Source organism: Callionymus lyra, chromosome 7 (assembly GCF_982586985.1).
Source record: "Callionymus lyra chromosome 7, fCalLyr1.hap1.1, whole genome shotgun sequence".
Classification (NCBI taxonomy): domain Eukaryota; kingdom Metazoa; phylum Chordata; class Actinopteri; order Syngnathiformes; family Callionymidae; genus Callionymus; species Callionymus lyra.
The window spans coordinates 1,247,902-1,265,401 of record NC_141824.1 but is presented as its reverse complement, the minus strand read 5'-3'; the positions used below and the strand labels follow the sequence as shown (position 1 = coordinate 1,265,401).

General features: G+C 36.1%; 1 protein-coding gene across 1 annotated transcript in view; it reads right to left on the bottom strand.

The window, feature by feature from the left end:
• The window catches only part of veph1 (ventricular zone expressed PH domain-containing 1), a 70,533-nt gene that overhangs the window by 13,768 nt on the left and 39,265 nt on the right, over window positions 1–17,500 (bottom strand). Inside the window, exons 8-10 of the mRNA XM_087795654.1 lie at window positions 17,218–17,500; window positions 16,509–16,648; window positions 16,306–16,440 (exon numbers count right to left, since the gene is read on the bottom strand). The exon at window positions 17,218–17,500 is cut by the window's right edge and continues 37 nt beyond it. Coding sequence (XP_087651780.1) covers window positions 16,306–16,440; window positions 16,509–16,648; window positions 17,218–17,500 — 558 coding nt within the window. The remainder of the gene's footprint in view (window positions 1–16,305; window positions 16,441–16,508; window positions 16,649–17,217) is intronic.

Genomic DNA, 17,500 nt, shown 5'->3' with positions numbered 1-17,500 from the left:
CTATAACTTATACTGTAACAATAACTATAAATATAACTATAACTTATACTGTAACTATAACTATAACTTATACTGTAACAATAACAATAACTATAACTATAACTTATACTATAGTTGATCCTGAAAGAAACTGGAAGCCAGTGAAGAGTTTTAAGGATCAGATAAATGTGAGTTCTTCTACTAGAGCGGCTCAGAATTCTGAATCAACTGCAGACGAGACGATCCTTCTTGTTAAGACATGAAAACAAACTGTTACAATAGTCCAGACGAGAAGAAACAAACATGGATTATAAGATCCAGATCATGTTCTGACAACATTTTCCTAAGTTTAGAGATTTTTCTCAGTTGAAGGAAACAGTTTCTGGTCAGTTTTCTTCAGCGTTGAACAAGAGACATGTCTTTATCAAATACAACACCCAGGTTTCTCAGGCTCAGTTTGACAGACTGACCTAAGTCACTCAAGTACTGACTCAACCCTGGAACCTTATCATCAACAATCACCAGAGTTTCAGTTTTGTCCACATTTAGCTTCAAAGTGTTTTCACTCGTTGTTTGATTTCTAGCAACAATTGACTAAGTTCAGCCTCTGATCAGTTGATCAACAGAGCAGTAGAGCTGGATGTCATCAGCAAAAATGTGATAAGAAACATCTGGAAATCTCTGAATGATTTTACTGAGGGGAATCAAGTACAGCAAAAACAATAAAGGACCCAGAACAGAACCTTGAGGGACTCCACACAACAGATGTGCCGATTCAGACCTCATTTGATTGGCAGATACACTAAAACTGCGCCCAGAAAGGTAAGATGAGAACCATTCTAACACAGACCCAGACAGTCTTCATCCCTCAGTCTTCTCAGCAGGATCTGGTTCAACTGTGTCAAAGGCTGAGGACAGATCCAAGAGAACCAGAACAGTGAATTTACCAGAGTCAGCCGACATCATGATGTCACTGGACACCTTCAGTAAAACTGTCTCCGTAGATGTTTACGGAAGCCAGACTGAAACTTCTCATGGATGTCGCTCTGATCCAGGAACAGCTGCTTAGACACAACCTTCTCCAAGATCTTGGACAAGAAAGGGAGCTTAGAAATAGGCCTGAAATTACTGAGGTCAGTTGGGTCTAAGCCTGCTTTTTTGAGCAGAGGCTCCACAATGGTTTAAATGCATTGGGAAAAACCCCTGTGGAAAGGGAGAGGTTCACCATATTGGTAACCCAGGGGCCAATTACATCAAATACTTTGATAAAAAGCCTACAAGGAAGGACGTCATCTGAGCAAGAGGAGGGTTTCATCTTGTTCACTAGTGCTGAAATATCACCCAAAGATACAGCAGTGAAGGAGGACCAAGAGGAGGAGAGGGGCTCAGAGACAGTAGGGGTTCCAAACAAAGGGGGAGAGATTTTCTCTTTGATCAATTTAATTTTGTCAATGAAAAATCTCAACAATGCATTGCTGTCAGCTTCACAGAAGACAGACGTGATTTGAGGAGCAGGAGACACGAGAGAATTAATCGTGTCAAACAAAACTTTGGGGTTTTTCCTATTTGCTGCTACCAGTTTTCTGATGTAATCAGATCTAGCAGTTTCTACCATCACATTGTAAGAAGTCATCAGATCCCTGAGGTGAAGTCTATGCACCTCAAGTTTAGTAGACTTCCAGAGAAGCTCAGTCTTTCCACAAAGTCTCTTCAGATTCAGGAGATCTTCATTTGTCCAAGGGCACCGTTTTTTCTGAATTTTCAAGTTCGATTTAACAGGTGCCACTTGATCCAGTATTTCAACACAATGATCAGTGAACCAGTGAATCAATCTGTCCACGTCTGGGCATCAAAGGAAAGACGGCCAAACATAGCAGAAAAACTGTCTGCAGTATCGGCTGAGATGACACGCCTCTGAGACCTAACTTTCAAAGGCTTAGGTTCAGGGATGAAGTCCAGGTTGAACAAGACAAGAGAATGATCACTCAGATGGACATCATGTACAGATACATTAGAAATGTTCAGGCCAAGAGTAAAAACTAAGTCTAAAATGTGGCCTTTTTGATGAGTGGGTTCAGAAACATGTTGCTCAAAATGAAAGGCTTCTGTTAAAGTTAAAAGTTCTTTAGCAGAACAAGATGTGACGTCATCAACATGAAGATTAAAGTCTCCAAGAATAAGGACAGATTCCATTTGAATAATGGAAGATAAGAAGTCACTAAAGTCTTTCAAGAACACTGAAGGACCAGGCGGACGGTAGATTGACACACAATAGAAAGGTCTTGTAGAACCAACCAAGATCATCTGAGACTCAAAAGAAGTGAATTCCTGTGTCTGAATCACTTTGCAAGAACAACTCTCTCTAAAAACTGTAGCAAGACCTCCCCCACGACTAGAGAGGCGAGGCTTCCCAAGGACAGCGCTCCCTACTGGACAGAGTTGGTTCAGATGAATAAACTCTTCCTCTCTCTGCCAAGTCTCAGAAAGACATAATAAATCCAAATTAACTCTTGTGAAAAGATCATTCAGAGAAAAGGATTTATTAGTAATGGAGCGAACATTCAGAAGTCCTACGTTCAGCACCGATGACGTCACTGACGACGCCGCGTCACTGACAGGCGCGCAGAGCGGGATCTTTTGAAGAGAACATGTCACGTGACTGACAGCTGTCACTGAGGTCCAACTCAGTAGTAAAAGCCGAATTAAAGAGAGGAAATGAACAAATCTTACCACCTTTCGTTGAGGTCTGGACAGACGGCAGCGCTGACGTGTCGTCAAGCTCTTCAGTGAGAGGAACGTCGATCAAACATCGATGATGTTCGATGACGTCAGAGTTGTTCCGAACGATCGCGACTGCGCGTCTCATCCTGACCTGAACTCCAGACCGACTCCATCGCTTGTGGAAATCGTACCCGAGAGATCAAACGATATTCCACAGAGTCGAGTCGATGAGAAGCGGAGCCGGAAATAAACTCACCGGACGTTGGTAACGGTCGCGATTATAATCCTCCATCGACTCTCTAGCCGATCAAAGGCTCACCGGAAGCGGAAGATAACTATATATTATATTATATATTATATATTATATATACTACTATATAATAACAAAATAACTATAACTAGTTATAGTAATAGTTACAGTCACATGAATATGGAGGTCATGTGATCTGTGCTGTGTCTCAAATCGCATTAATACTCTTCGTATACTAAAATTTAGTATGCATCAGTTTAGTGTACGTACTAACTAGTAACTAATCCTCCACAGATAGTATGTCTCAAACATACTTCTCTTAGTATACTAGAAGTTAGTATCATCAGGATAGTGTACGTACTAACTAGTAACTAATCCTCCACAGATAGTATGTCTCAAACATACTTCTCTTAGTATACTAGAAGTTAGTATGCATCAGTTTAGTGTACGTACTAACTAGAAACTAATCCTCCACAGATAGTATGTCTCAAACATACTTCTCTTAGTATACTAGAAGTTAGTATCATCAGGATAGTGTACGTACTAACTAGTAACTAATCCTCCACAGATAGTATGTCTCAAACATACTTCCCTTAGTATACTAGAAGTTAGTACCATCAGGATAGTGTACGTACTAACTAGTAACTAATCCTCCACAGATAGTATGTCTCAAACATACTTCTCTTAGTATACTAGAAGTTAGTATCATCAGGATAGTGTACGTACTAACTAGTAACTAATCCTCCACAGATAGTATGTCTCAAATACTTCTCTTAGTATACTAGAAGTTAGTATGCATCAGGATAGTGTACGTACTAACTAGTAACTAATCCTCCACAGATAGTATGTCTCAAACATACTTCTCTTAGTATACTAGAAGTTAGTATGCATCAGGATAGTGTACGTACTAACTAGCAACTAATCCTCCACACATAGTTTGTCTCAAAGCAAACTCTGCTGCTACAAACTAACAGGAAATGACGCGACAGCTTCTTCTTCTACTACTATTTAACGATGATTTCAACCAGCTGTAGGAACACTAGCGACACCTGCTGGCAGCACGTTTAGCAAGTTTGGAAAAAGAAATAAAGAAAAAATATGAGAATCGAAATGTTCGCGAGATATTTAAGCTGGAATCAGCAGCGAAGACGTGTTCATCCTCCTACTGCTGCTGAAAATACACCTGTAAGTATATATATATATATATGCATTTATATGACGTAACTTCCGTTTAAAACGTCATTAAGATGGCGGCTGTTTAGGGCGGTTAGTGTCCATCGATCCATACTCAGTTTTGTGGCCGTGTTAGTACGCCAATTTAGTGTGTATGGAGCACTAAATTTCGCATACTAAGAATTGAGACGCACTAACGCACTAAAAATACTTTGAGTACACTAGTATGTGATTTGAGACACAGCACTGGTGTCAGCACATGAATATAGAGGTCATGTGATCTGGTGTCAGCACATGAATATAGAGGTCATGTGATCTGGTGTCAGCACATGAATATAGAGGTCATGTGATCTGGTGTCAGCACATGAATATAGAGGTCATGTGATCTGGTGTCAGCACATGAATATAGAGGTCATGTGATCTGGTGTCAGCACATGAATATAGAGGTCATGTGATCTGGTGTCAGCACATGAATATAGAGGTCATGTGATCTGGTGTCAGCACATGAATATAGAGGTCATGTGATCTGGTGTCAGCACATGAATATAGAGGTCATGTGATCTGGTGTCAGCACGCGAATATAGAGGTCATGTGATCTGGTGTCAGCACATGAATATAGAGGTCATGTGATCTGGTGTCAGCACATGAATATAGAGGTCATGTGATCTGGTGTCAGCACGTGAATATAGAGGTCATGTGATCTGGTGTCAGCACATGAATATAGAGGTCATGTGATCTGGTGTCAGCACATGAATATAGAGGTCATGTGATCTGGTGTCAGCACATGAATATAGAGGTCATGTGATCTGGTGTCAGCACGTGAATATAGAGGTCATGTGATCTGGTGTCAGCACATGAATATAGAGGTCATGTGATCTGGTGTCAGCACATGAATATAGAGGTCATGTGATCTGGTATCAGCACGTGAATATGGAGGTCATGTGATCTGGTGTCAGCACATGAATATAGAGGTCATGTGATCTGGTGTCAGCACATGAATATAGAGGTCATGTGATCTGGTGTCAGCACATGAATATAGAGGTCATGTGATCTGGTGTCAGCACATGAATATAGAGGTCATGTGATCTGGTGTCAGCACATGAATATAGAGGTCATGTGATCTGGTGTCGATGTTGGTCCAGTCAGAGCAGCAGGACTTCTTTGTTCAAACATCTTATCACGGAGCCTGAGATTAAATCAGACACAGACTTGTTTCTAACTTCATCCGCTTCGTCTCCTCCAATCACACGTTCACACTCCCTCTCTCCAGCCAATCCACTCGCTCCTCCAGGCCCCGCCCCCGCCTGCCTCACATGTTCACATGTGCAGTGAGTTATAGTAGTAACAGTTATAGTAACAGTTATAGTAACAGTTATAGTTACAGTTACAGTTACAGTTATAGTTATAGTTACAGTTATAGTAACAGTTATAGTTACAGTTACAGTTACAGTTATAGTTATAGTAACAGTTATAGTTACAGTTATAGTTATAGTTATAGTAACAGTTACAGTTACAGTTACAGTTACAGTTATAGTTATAGTTATAGTAACAGTTATAGTTACAGTTATAGTTATAGTTATAGTAACAGTTACAGTTACAGTTACAGTTACAGTTACAGTTATAGTAACAGTTACAGTTACAGTTACAGTTATAGTTATAGTAACAGTTATAGTTACAGTTACAGTTACAGTTATAGTTATAGTTATAGTAACAGTTACAGTTATAGTTATAGTAACAGTTATAGTAACAGTTACAGTTATAGTTATAGTAACAGTTATAGTTACAGTTACAGTTACAGTTACAGTTATAGTTATAGTTATAGTAACAGTTACAGTTATAGTTATAGTAACAGTTATAGTTACAGTTACAGTTACAGTTATAGTTATAGTAACAGTTATAGTTACAGTTACAGTTACAGTTGTAGTTATAGTTATAGTTATAGTAACAGTTATAGTTACAGTTACAGTTACAGTTACAGTTATATTTATAGTTATAGTAACAGTTACAGTTATAGTTATAGTAACAGTTATAGTTACAGTTATAGTTACAGTTACAGTTATAGTAACAGTTACAGTTACAGTTATAGTTATAGTTATAGTAACAGTTATAGTAACAGTTACAGTTATAGTTATAGTAACAGTTATAGTTACAGTTACAGTTACAGTTACAGTTATAGTTATAGTTATAGTTATAGTAACAGTTACAGTTATAGTTATAGTAACAGTTATAGTTACAGTTATAGTTATAGTTATAGTAACAGTTATAGTTATAGTTACAGTTACAGTTATAGTTATAGTAACAGTTATAGTTACAGTTATAGTTATAGTTATAGTAACAGTTATAGTTACAGTTACAGTTACAGTTATAGTTATAGTTATAGTAACAGTTATAGTTACAGTTACAGTTACAGTTACAGTTACAGTTATATTTATAGTTATAGTAACAGTTACAGTTATAGTTATAGTAACAGTTATAGTTACAGTTATAGTTATAGTTATAGTAACAGTTATAGTTACAGTTACAGTTACAGTTATAGTAACAGTTACAGTTACAGTTATAGTTATAGTTATAGTAACAGTTATAGTTACAGTTACAGTTGTAGTTATAGTTATAGTTATAGTTATAGTTATAGTAACAGTTACAGTTATAGTTATAGTTATAGTAACAGTTATAGTTACAGTTACAGTTGCAGTTATAGTAACAGTTACAGTTACAGTTATAGTTATAGTTATAGTTATAGTAACAGTTATAGTTACAGTTACAGTTGCAGTTATAGTAACAGTTACAGTTACAGTTACAGTTATAGTTATAGTTATATTAACAGTAACAGTTACAGTTACAGTTATAGTAACAGTTACAGTTACAGTTACAGTTAGTTACAGTTATAGTAACAGTTACAGTTACAGTTAGTTACAGTATAAGTTACAGTTATAGTTATAGTTGCAGTTACAGTTATAGTTATAGTAACAGTTATAGTTACAGTTATAGTTATAGTTATAGTAACAGTTATAGTTACAGTTACAGTTACAGTTATAGTTATAGTAACAGTTATAGTTACAGTTATAGTTATAGTTATAGTAACAGTTATAGTTACAGTTACAGTTGTAGTTATAGTTATAGTAACAGTTATAGTTACAGTTACAGTTACAGTTATATTTATAGTTATAGTAACAGTTACAGTTACAGTTATAGTTATAGTAACAGTTATAGTTACAGTTATAGTTATAGTTATAGTTATAGTTATAGTAACAGTTATAGTTACAGTTACAGTTATAGTAACAGTTACAGTTACAGTTATAGTTATAGTTATAGTAACAGTTATAGTTACAGTTACAGTTACAGTTACAGTTGTAGTTGTAGTTATAGTTATAGTTATAGTTATAGTAACAGTTACAGTTATAGTTATAGTTATAGTAACAGTTATAGTTACAGTTACAGTTGCAGTTATAGTAACAGTTACAGTTATAGTTATAGTTATAGTAACAGTTACAGTTACAGTTACAGTTAGTTATAGTTATAGTAACAGTTATAGTTACAGTTACAGTTATAGTTATAGTTATATTAACAGTAACAGTTACAGTTACAGTAATAGTAACAGTTACAGTTACAGTTACAGTTAGTTACAGTTATAGTAACAGTTACAGTTAGTTACAGTATAAGTTACAGTTATAGTTATAGTTGCAGTTATTGTTACAGTTATAGTTATAGTTAGAGTATAAGTTACAGTTATAGTTACAGTATAAGTTATAGTTATAGTTATATTTACAGTATAAGTTATAGTTATAGTTATAGTTATAGTTATAGTTATAGTTATAGTTATAGTTACAGTATAGTACAGTATGGTTTTGGTGGATAATGAATCAACTCAAAGAGATTCATTCAGTTTTGATCATGTTTTGTAAAGTTATCTTGAACCTGAAAACTCGGAACATCATTTGTTGAATCAGTACAAATGTCTTGAATTATGACCAGTGGCCGAACACACACATCTTCAGGATCGTCTCTGTAGCTGTGTCTCAAATCGCATACTAGCGTACTCAAAGTTAGTATTTTCAGTGCGTAAGTGCGTCTTGGACTTCTGTTTACAACTTACGTCATATATAAATGCATATATATATATATATATATATATATATACTTACAGGTGTATTTTCAGCAGCAGTAGAAGGACGACACGTCTTCAGTGCTGATTCCAGCTTAAATATCTCGTGAATATTTCGATTCTCATATTTTTTCTTTATTTCTTTTTCCAAACTTGCAAATGTGCTGCCAGCAGGTGTCGCTAGTGTTCCTACAGCTGGTTGAAATCATCGTTACTAACTTACTTACTAACTTCTAGTATACTAAGAGAAGTATGTTTGAGACATACTATCTGTGGAGGATTAGTTACTAGTTAGTACGTACACTATCCTGATGCATACTAACTTCTAGTATACTAAGAGAAGTATGTTTGAGACATACTATCTGTGGAGGATTAGTTACTAGTTAGTACATACACTATCCTGAGTATACTAACTTCTAGTATAATAAGAGAAGTATGTTTGAGACATACTATCTGTGGAGGATTAGTTACTAGTTAGTACGTACACTATCCTGATGCATACTAACTTCTAGTATACTAAGAGAAGTATGTTTGAGACATACTATCTGTGGAGGATTAGTTACTAGTTAGTACGTACACTATCCTGAGTATACTAACTTCTAGTATAATAAGAGAAGTATGTTTGAGACATACTATCTGTGGAGGATTAGTTACTAGTTAGTACGTACACTATCCTGATGATACTAACTTCTAGTATACTAAGAAGTATGTGATTTGAGACATACTATCTGTGGAGGATTAGTTACTAGTTAGTACGTACACTATCCTGATGATACTAACTTCTAGTATACTAAGAAGTATGTGATTTGAGACATACTATCTGTGGAGGATTAGTTACTAGTTAGTACGTACACTATCCTGATGATACTAACTTCTAGTATACTAAGAAGTATGTGATTTGAGACATACTATCTGTGGAGGATTAGTTACTAGTTAGTACGTACACTATCCTGATGATACTAACTTCTAGTATACTAAGAAGTATGTGATTTGAGACATACTATCTGTGGAGGATTAGTTACTAGTTAGTACGTACACTATCCTGATGGTACTAACTTCTAGTATACTAAGAAGTATGTGATTTGAGACATACTATCTGTGGAGGATTAGTTACTAGTTAGTACGTACACAATCCTGATGCATACTAACTTCTAGTATACTAAGAGAAGTATGTTTGAGACATACTATCTGTGGAGGATTAGTTACTAGTTAGTACGTACACTATCCTGATGATACTAACTTCTAGTATACTAAGAGAAGTATGTTTGAGACATACTATCTGTGGAGGATTAGTTACTAGTTAGTATGACACGATCCTGATGATACTAACTTCTAGTATACTAAGAGAAGTATGTTTGAGACATACTATCTGTGGAGGATTAGTTACTAGTTAGTACGTACACTATCCTGATGATACTAACTTCTAGTATACTAAGAGAAGTATGTTTGAGACATACTATCTGTGGAGGATTAGTTACTAGTTATTACGTACAATATCCTGATGATACTAACTTCTAGTATACTAAGAGAAGTATGTTTGAGATGTACTATCTGTGGAGGATTAGTTACTAGTTAGTACGTACACTATCCTGATGATACTAACTTCTAGTATACTAAGAGAAGTATGTGATTAGAGACATACTATCTGTGGAGGATTAGTCACTAGTTAGTACGTACACTATCCTGATGATACTAACTTCTAGTATACTAAGAGAAGTATGTTTGAGACATACTATCTGTGGAGGATTAGTTACTAGTTAGTACGTACACTATCCTGATGCATACTAACTTCTAGTATACTAAGAGAAGTATGTTTGAGACATACTATCTGTGGAGGATTAGTTACTAGTTAGTACGTACACTATCCTGATGATACTAACTTCTAGTATACTAAGAGAAGTATGTTTGAGACATACTATCTGTGGAGAATTAGTTGCTAGTTAGTACGTACACTATCCTGATGCATACTAACTTCTAGTATACTAAGAGAAGTATGTTTGAGACATACTATCTGTGGAGGATTAGTTACTAGTTAGTACGTACACTATCCTGATGCATACTAACTTCTAGTATACTAAGAGAAGTATGTTTGAGACATACTATCTGTGGAGAATTAGTTGCTAGTTAGTACGTACACTATCCTGATGCATACTAACTTCTAGTATACTAAGAGAAGTATGTTTGAGACATACTATCTGTGGAGGATTAGTTACTAGTTAGTAGGTACACTATCCTGATGATACTAACTTCTAGTATACTAAGAGAAGTATGTTTGAGACATACTATCTGTGGAGGATTAGTTACTAGTTAGTACGTACACAATCCTGATGCATACTAACTACTAGTATACTAAGAGAAGTATGTTTGAGACTTACTATCTGTGGAGGATTAGTTACTAGTTAGTACGTACACTATCCTGATGATACTAACTTCTAGTGTACTAAGAGAAGTATGTTTGAGACATACTATCTGTGGAGGATTAGTTACTAGTTATTACGTACAATATCCTGATGATACTAACTTCTAGTATACTAAGAGAAGTATGTTTGAGATGTACTATCTGTGGAGGATTAGTTACTAGTTAGTACGTACACTATCCTGATGATACTAACTTCTAGTATACTAAGAGAAGTATGTGATTAGAGACATACTATCTGTGGAGGATTAGTCACTAGTTAGTACGTACACTATCCTGATGATACTAACTTCTAGTATACTAAGAGAAGTATGTTTGAGACATACTATCTGTGGAGGATTAGTTACTAGTTAGTACGTACACTATCCTGATGCATACTAACTTCTAGTATACTAAGAGAAGTATGTTTGAGACATACTATCTGTGGAGGATTAGTTACTAGTTAGTACGTACACTATCCTGATGATACTAACTTCTAGTATACTAAGAGAAGTATGTTTGAGACATACTAACTGTGGAGAAGTAGTTACTAGTTAGTACGTACACTATCTTGATGATACTAACTTCTAGTATACTAAGAGAAGTATGTTTGAGACATACTAACTGTGGAGAAGTAGTTACTAGTTAGTACGTAGACTATCCTGATGATACTAACTTCTAGTATACTAAGAGAAGTATGTTTGAGACATACTATCTGTGGAGAATTAGTTGCTAGTTAGTACGTACACTATCCTGATGATACTAACTTCTAGTATACTAAGAGAAGTATGTTTGAGACATACTATCTGTGGAGAATTAGTTGCTAGTTAGTACGTACACTATCCTGATGATACTAACTTCTAGTATACTAAGAGAAGTATGTTTGAGACGTACTATCTGTGGAGGATTAGTTACTAGTTAGTACGTACACTATCCTGATGCATACTAACTTCTAGTATACTAAGAGAAGTATGTTTGAGACATACTATCTGGGGAGGATTAGTTACTAGTTAGTACGTACACTATCCTGAGTATACTAACTTCTAGTATAATAAGAGAAGTATGTTTGAGACATACTATCTGTGGAGGATTAGTTACTAGTTAGTACGTACACTATCCTGATGCATACTAACTTCTAGTATACTAAGAGAAGTATGTTTGAGACATACTATCTGTGGAGGATTAGTTACTAGTTAGTACGTACACTATCCTGAGTATACTAACTTCTAGTATAATAAGAGAAGTATGTTTGAGACATACTATCTGTGGAGGATTAGTTACTAGTTAGTACGTACACTATCCTGATGATACTAACTTCTAGTATACTAAGAAGTATGTGATTTGAGACATACTATCTGTGGAGGATTAGTTACTAGTTAGTACGTACACTATCCTGATGATACTAACTTCTAGTATACTAAGAAGTATGTGATTTGAGACATACTATCTGTGGAGGATTAGTTACTAGTTAGTACGTACACTATCCTGATGGTACTAACTTCTAGTATACTAAGAAGTATGTGATTTGAGACATACTATCTGTGGAGGATTAATTACTAGTTAGTACGTACACTATCCTGATGGTACTAACTTCTAGTATACTAAGAGAAGTATGTTTGAGACATACTATCTGTGGAGGATTAGTTACTAGTTAGTACGTACACTATCCTGATGATACTAACTTCTAGTATACTAAGAGAAGTATGTTTGAGACATACTATCTGTGGAGGATTAGTTACTAGTTAGTACGTACACTATCCTGATGGTACTAACTTCTAGTATACTAAGAAGTATGTGATTTGAGACATACTATCTGTGGAGGATTAGTTACTAGTTAGTACGTACACTATCCTGATGGTACTAACTTCTAGTGTACTAAGAGAAGTATGTTTGAGACATACTATCTGTGGAGGATTAGTTACTAGTTAGTACGTACACTATCCTGATGGTACTAACTTCTAGTATACTAAGAGAAGTATGTTTGAGACATACTATCCGTGGAGAATTAGTTACTAGTTAGTACGTACACTATCCTGATGGTACTAACTTCTAGTGTACTAAGAGAAGTATGTTTGAGACATACTATCTGTGGAGGATTAGTTACTAGTTAGTACGTACACTATCCTGATGGTACTAACTTCTAGTATACTAAGAAGTATGTGATTTGAGACATACTATCTGTGGAGGATTAGTTACTAGTTAGTACGTACACTATCCTGATGATACTAACTTCTAGTGTACTAAGAGAAGTATGTTTGAGACATACTATCTGTGGAGGATTAGTTACTAGTTAGTACGTACACTATCCTGATGATACTAACTTCTAGTATACTAAGAGAAGTATGTTTGAGAGATACTATCTGTGGAGGATTAGTTACTAGTTAGTACGTACACTATCCTGATGATACTAACTTCTAGTATACTAAGAGAAGTATGTTTGAGACATACTATCTGTGGAGGATTAGTTACTAGTTAGTATGACACTATCCTGATGGTACTAACTTCTAGTGTACTAAGAGAAGTATGTTTGAGACATACTATCTGTGGAGGATTAGTTACTAGTTAGTACGTACACTATCCTGATGGTACTAACTTCTAGTATACTAAGAAGTATGTGATTTGAGACATACTATCTGTGGAGGATTAGTTACTAGTTAGTACGTACACTATCCTGATGGTACTAACTTCTAGTGTACTAAGAGAAGTATGTTTGAGACATACTATCTGTGGAGGATTAGTTACTAGTTAGTACGTACACTATCCTGATGGTACTAACTTCTAGTATACTAAGAGAAGTATGTTTGAGACATACTATCCGTGGAGAATTAGTTACTAGTTAGTACGTACACTATCCTGATGGTACTAACTTCTAGTGTACTAAGAGAAGTATGTTTGAGACATACTATCTGTGGAGGATTAGTTACTAGTTAGTACGTACACTATCCTGATGGTACTAACTTCTAGTATACTAAGAAGTATGTGATTTGAGACATACTATCTGTGGAGGATTAGTTACTAGTTAGTACGTACACTATCCTGATGATACTAACTTCTAGTGTACTAAGAGAAGTATGTTTGAGACATACTATCTGTGGAGGATTAGTTACTAGTTAGTACGTACACTATCCTGATGATACTAACTTCTAGTATACTAAGAGAAGTATGTTTGAGACATACTATCTGTGGAGGATTAGTTACTAGTTAGTATGACACTATCCTGATGGTACTAACTTCTAGTGTACTAAGAGAAGTATGTTTGAGACATACTATCTGTGGAGGATTAGTTACTAGTTAGTACGTACACTATCCTGATGGTACTAACTTCTAGTATACTAAGAAGTATGTGATTTGAGACATACTATCTGTGGAGGATTAGTTACTAGTTAGTACGTACACTATCCTGATGGTACTAACTTCTAGTGTACTAAGAGAAGTATGTTTGAGACATACTATCTGTGGAGGATTAGTTACTAGTTAGTATGACACTATCCTGATGGTACTAACTTCTAGTGTACTAAGAGAAGTATGTTTGAGACATACTATCTGTGGAGGATTAGTTACTAGTTAGTAAGTACACTATCCTGATGGTACTAACTTCTAGTATACTAAGAAGTATGTGATTTGAGACATACTATCTGTGGAGGATTAGTTACTAGTTAGTACGTACACTATCCTGATGGTACTAACTTCTAGTGTACTAAGAGAAGTATGTTTGAGACATACTATCTGTGGAGGATTAGTTACTAGTTAGTACGTACACTATCCTGATGGTACTAACTTCTAGTATACTAAGAGAAGTATGTTTGAGACATACTATCCGTGGAGAATTAGTTACTAGTTAGTACGTACACTATCCTGATGGTACTAACTTCTAGTGTACTAAGAGAAGTATGTTTGAGACATACTATCTGTGGAGGATTAGTTACTAGTTAGTACGTACACTATCCTGATGGTACTAACTTCTAGTATACTAAGAAGTATGTGATTTGAGACATACTATCTGTGGAGGATTAGTTACTAGTTAGTACGTACACTATCCTGATGATACTAACTTCTAGTGTACTAAGAGAAGTATGTTTGAGACATACTATCTGTGGAGGATTAGTTACTAGTTAGTACGTACACTATCCTGATGATACTAACTTCTAGTATACTAAGAGAAGTATGTTTGAGACATACTATCTGTGGAGGATTAGTTACTAGTTAGTATGACACTATCCTGATGGTACTAACTTCTAGTGTACTAAGAGAAGTATGTTTGAGACATACTATCTGTGGAGGATTAGTTACTAGTTAGTACGTACACTATCCTGATGGTACTAACTTCTAGTATACTAAGAAGTATGTGATTTGAGACATACTATCTGTGGAGGATTAGTTACTAGTTAGTACGTACACTATCCTGATGGTACTAACTTCTAGTGTACTAAGAGAAGTATGTTTGAGACATACTATCTGTGGAGGATTAGTTACTAGTTAGTACGTACACTATCCTGATGGTACTAACTTCTAGTATACTAAGAGAAGTATGTTTGAGACATACTATCCGTGGAGAATTAGTTACTAGTTAGTACGTACACTATCCTGATGGTACTAACTTCTAGTGTACTAAGTAAAGTATGTTTGAGACATACTATCTGTGGAGGATTAGTTACTAGTTAGTACGTACACTATCCTGATGATACTAACTTCTAGTATACTAAGAGAAGTATGTTTGAGACATACTATCTGTGGAGGATTAGTTACTAGTTAGTACGTACACTATCCTGATGATACTAACTTCTAGTGTACTAAGAGAAGTATGTTTGAGACATACTATCTGTGGAGGATTAGTTACTAGTTAGTACGTACACTATCCTGATGATACTAACTTCTAGTATACTAAGAGAAGTATGTTTGAGACATACTATCTGTGGAGGATTAGTTACTAGTTAGTACGTACACTATCCTGATGATACTAACTTCTAGTATACTAAGAGAAGTATGTTTGAGACATACTATCTGTGGAGGATTAGTTACTAGTTAGTACATACACTATCCTGATGATACTAACTTCTAGTATACTAAGAGAAGTATGTTTGAGACATACTATCTGTGGAGGATTAGTTACTAGTTAGTACGTACACTATCCTGATGATACTAACTTCTAGTATACTAAGAAGTGATTTGAGACATACTATCTGTGGAGGTTTAGTTACTAGTTAGTACATACACTATCCTGATGGTACTAACTTCTAGTATACTAAGAGAAGTATGTTTGAGACATACTATCTGTGGAGGATTAGTTACTAGTTAGTACGTACACTATCCTGATGGTACTAACTTCTAGTATACTAAGAAGTGATTTGAGACACAGCATTTGTCTTCAGGATTCTGTGACGAAGAACCTCGACTGTTGGAGCTTTTTAAAAATGGCAGCTAATATAGTAATCAGGTGAGTCGACACACCTGAGTGAGTCACAGTAGAGACAGAAGAACAAAGAACATGAGCCAGAAAGTGACGAGAGTCTTGAAGCTTCAGCACAGTTTGTCGACAAAAGACTTTTCTCGTCTCTCAGGACGTAACATGTGATCGATTAACTCATTGATCGTCCTCGTTCAAAAGAAGCAACTTTGGATGAAAGTTAGTTTGAACTTAAGTGACAATGGAACACAATAACATCATCATCTCTTCAGTCAAAGTACCTTCTTGTGCGGCGTGGTCTGCTGAGTCATGGCCACGGTGAAGCTGTGAGATCCTGTGATCCTGGTCTTCTCCCACAGACTCGCCAGTCGTCGCACACACTCGTCCGAGGACCTCAGCGTCGCTTCGGCTCGACTCTGGACAGACGTACGATAAATGTCGTGGAACACGTGGAAGGAACTAAAGAACCTGTTGCTGCAAGAACCTGTTGCTGCAGCAGCATGAGGTGGATCCACAGGTGAGGCCGGCGGCTGCTCATCACGAAGCTGGACTCGCTGTAGAGGCAGAAGTTCCTCTTCAGTGGACACGAGAAGGACAGTCTGGCCACGAAGCCTCGGTTTGAATCTACAAAACATCAACACACTGATCACATGGTATTTTTAATGTGTTCAAAACATGGAAGAAATGTTTGAGATTCAAGTTGTAAGAAAATTAAACTGAAGCTTAAGTTTAATCTCATATGAATTAAAATCACTGACAATGTTAAGCTTTTATCACAACATGTTACTGTTCCTTCAAAATAAAAGCAGTTATAATGAAAACAAGTAAAATCAAAATATTTTCATTCAAAAGAATCTAAGTTAAGTTAAGAGTTAAGTTAAGAGTATAAATACATATATTTCTTAAACACTGAGTTAAGTGTTTAACGTGTGAAGTGTCTTGTGCGGGTCAGCAGCAGTGACATCATCAGTGACATCATCAGAGACGACGATCCTTCACTCGAGGAAGAACAAAAATATATTCTGCATAAATAACTGTTTATTTAGATGTTGATCAACACGTGTGATCAGGATAAACTTCTGTGTATCTGTGTCTAGTGTAAAGTGTTTATTATGGTCTGTGGGTCACACATGGATGATTCACGGATGCATGTGGAGCCGCTCTGAGGTCAAGGGTCAGAGTTGTGCACGAACCTTCAATCACACACTGATCTGGGATCGGGATCCGAAGAAGCAGGTCTTGACAAAACTCTTTGATTGTCTCCATGTTGTCTCTCAAATGATGGAAGAGTCGGTCGGATTCTACTTCCTGCTCCGGGTTCACAGCTTCCTGGACGACGTCCACAGGTGGAGGAACAGACGCGTCACTGCTCGACTTCCTCTCAGGAGACGCCACTTCCTGTTGCTCTGATTGACGGCTCGAGATGGAGACGTCAGGTTGTGGTTGTCCGTCTTCGACACTGTCCAGGTTGAGGGA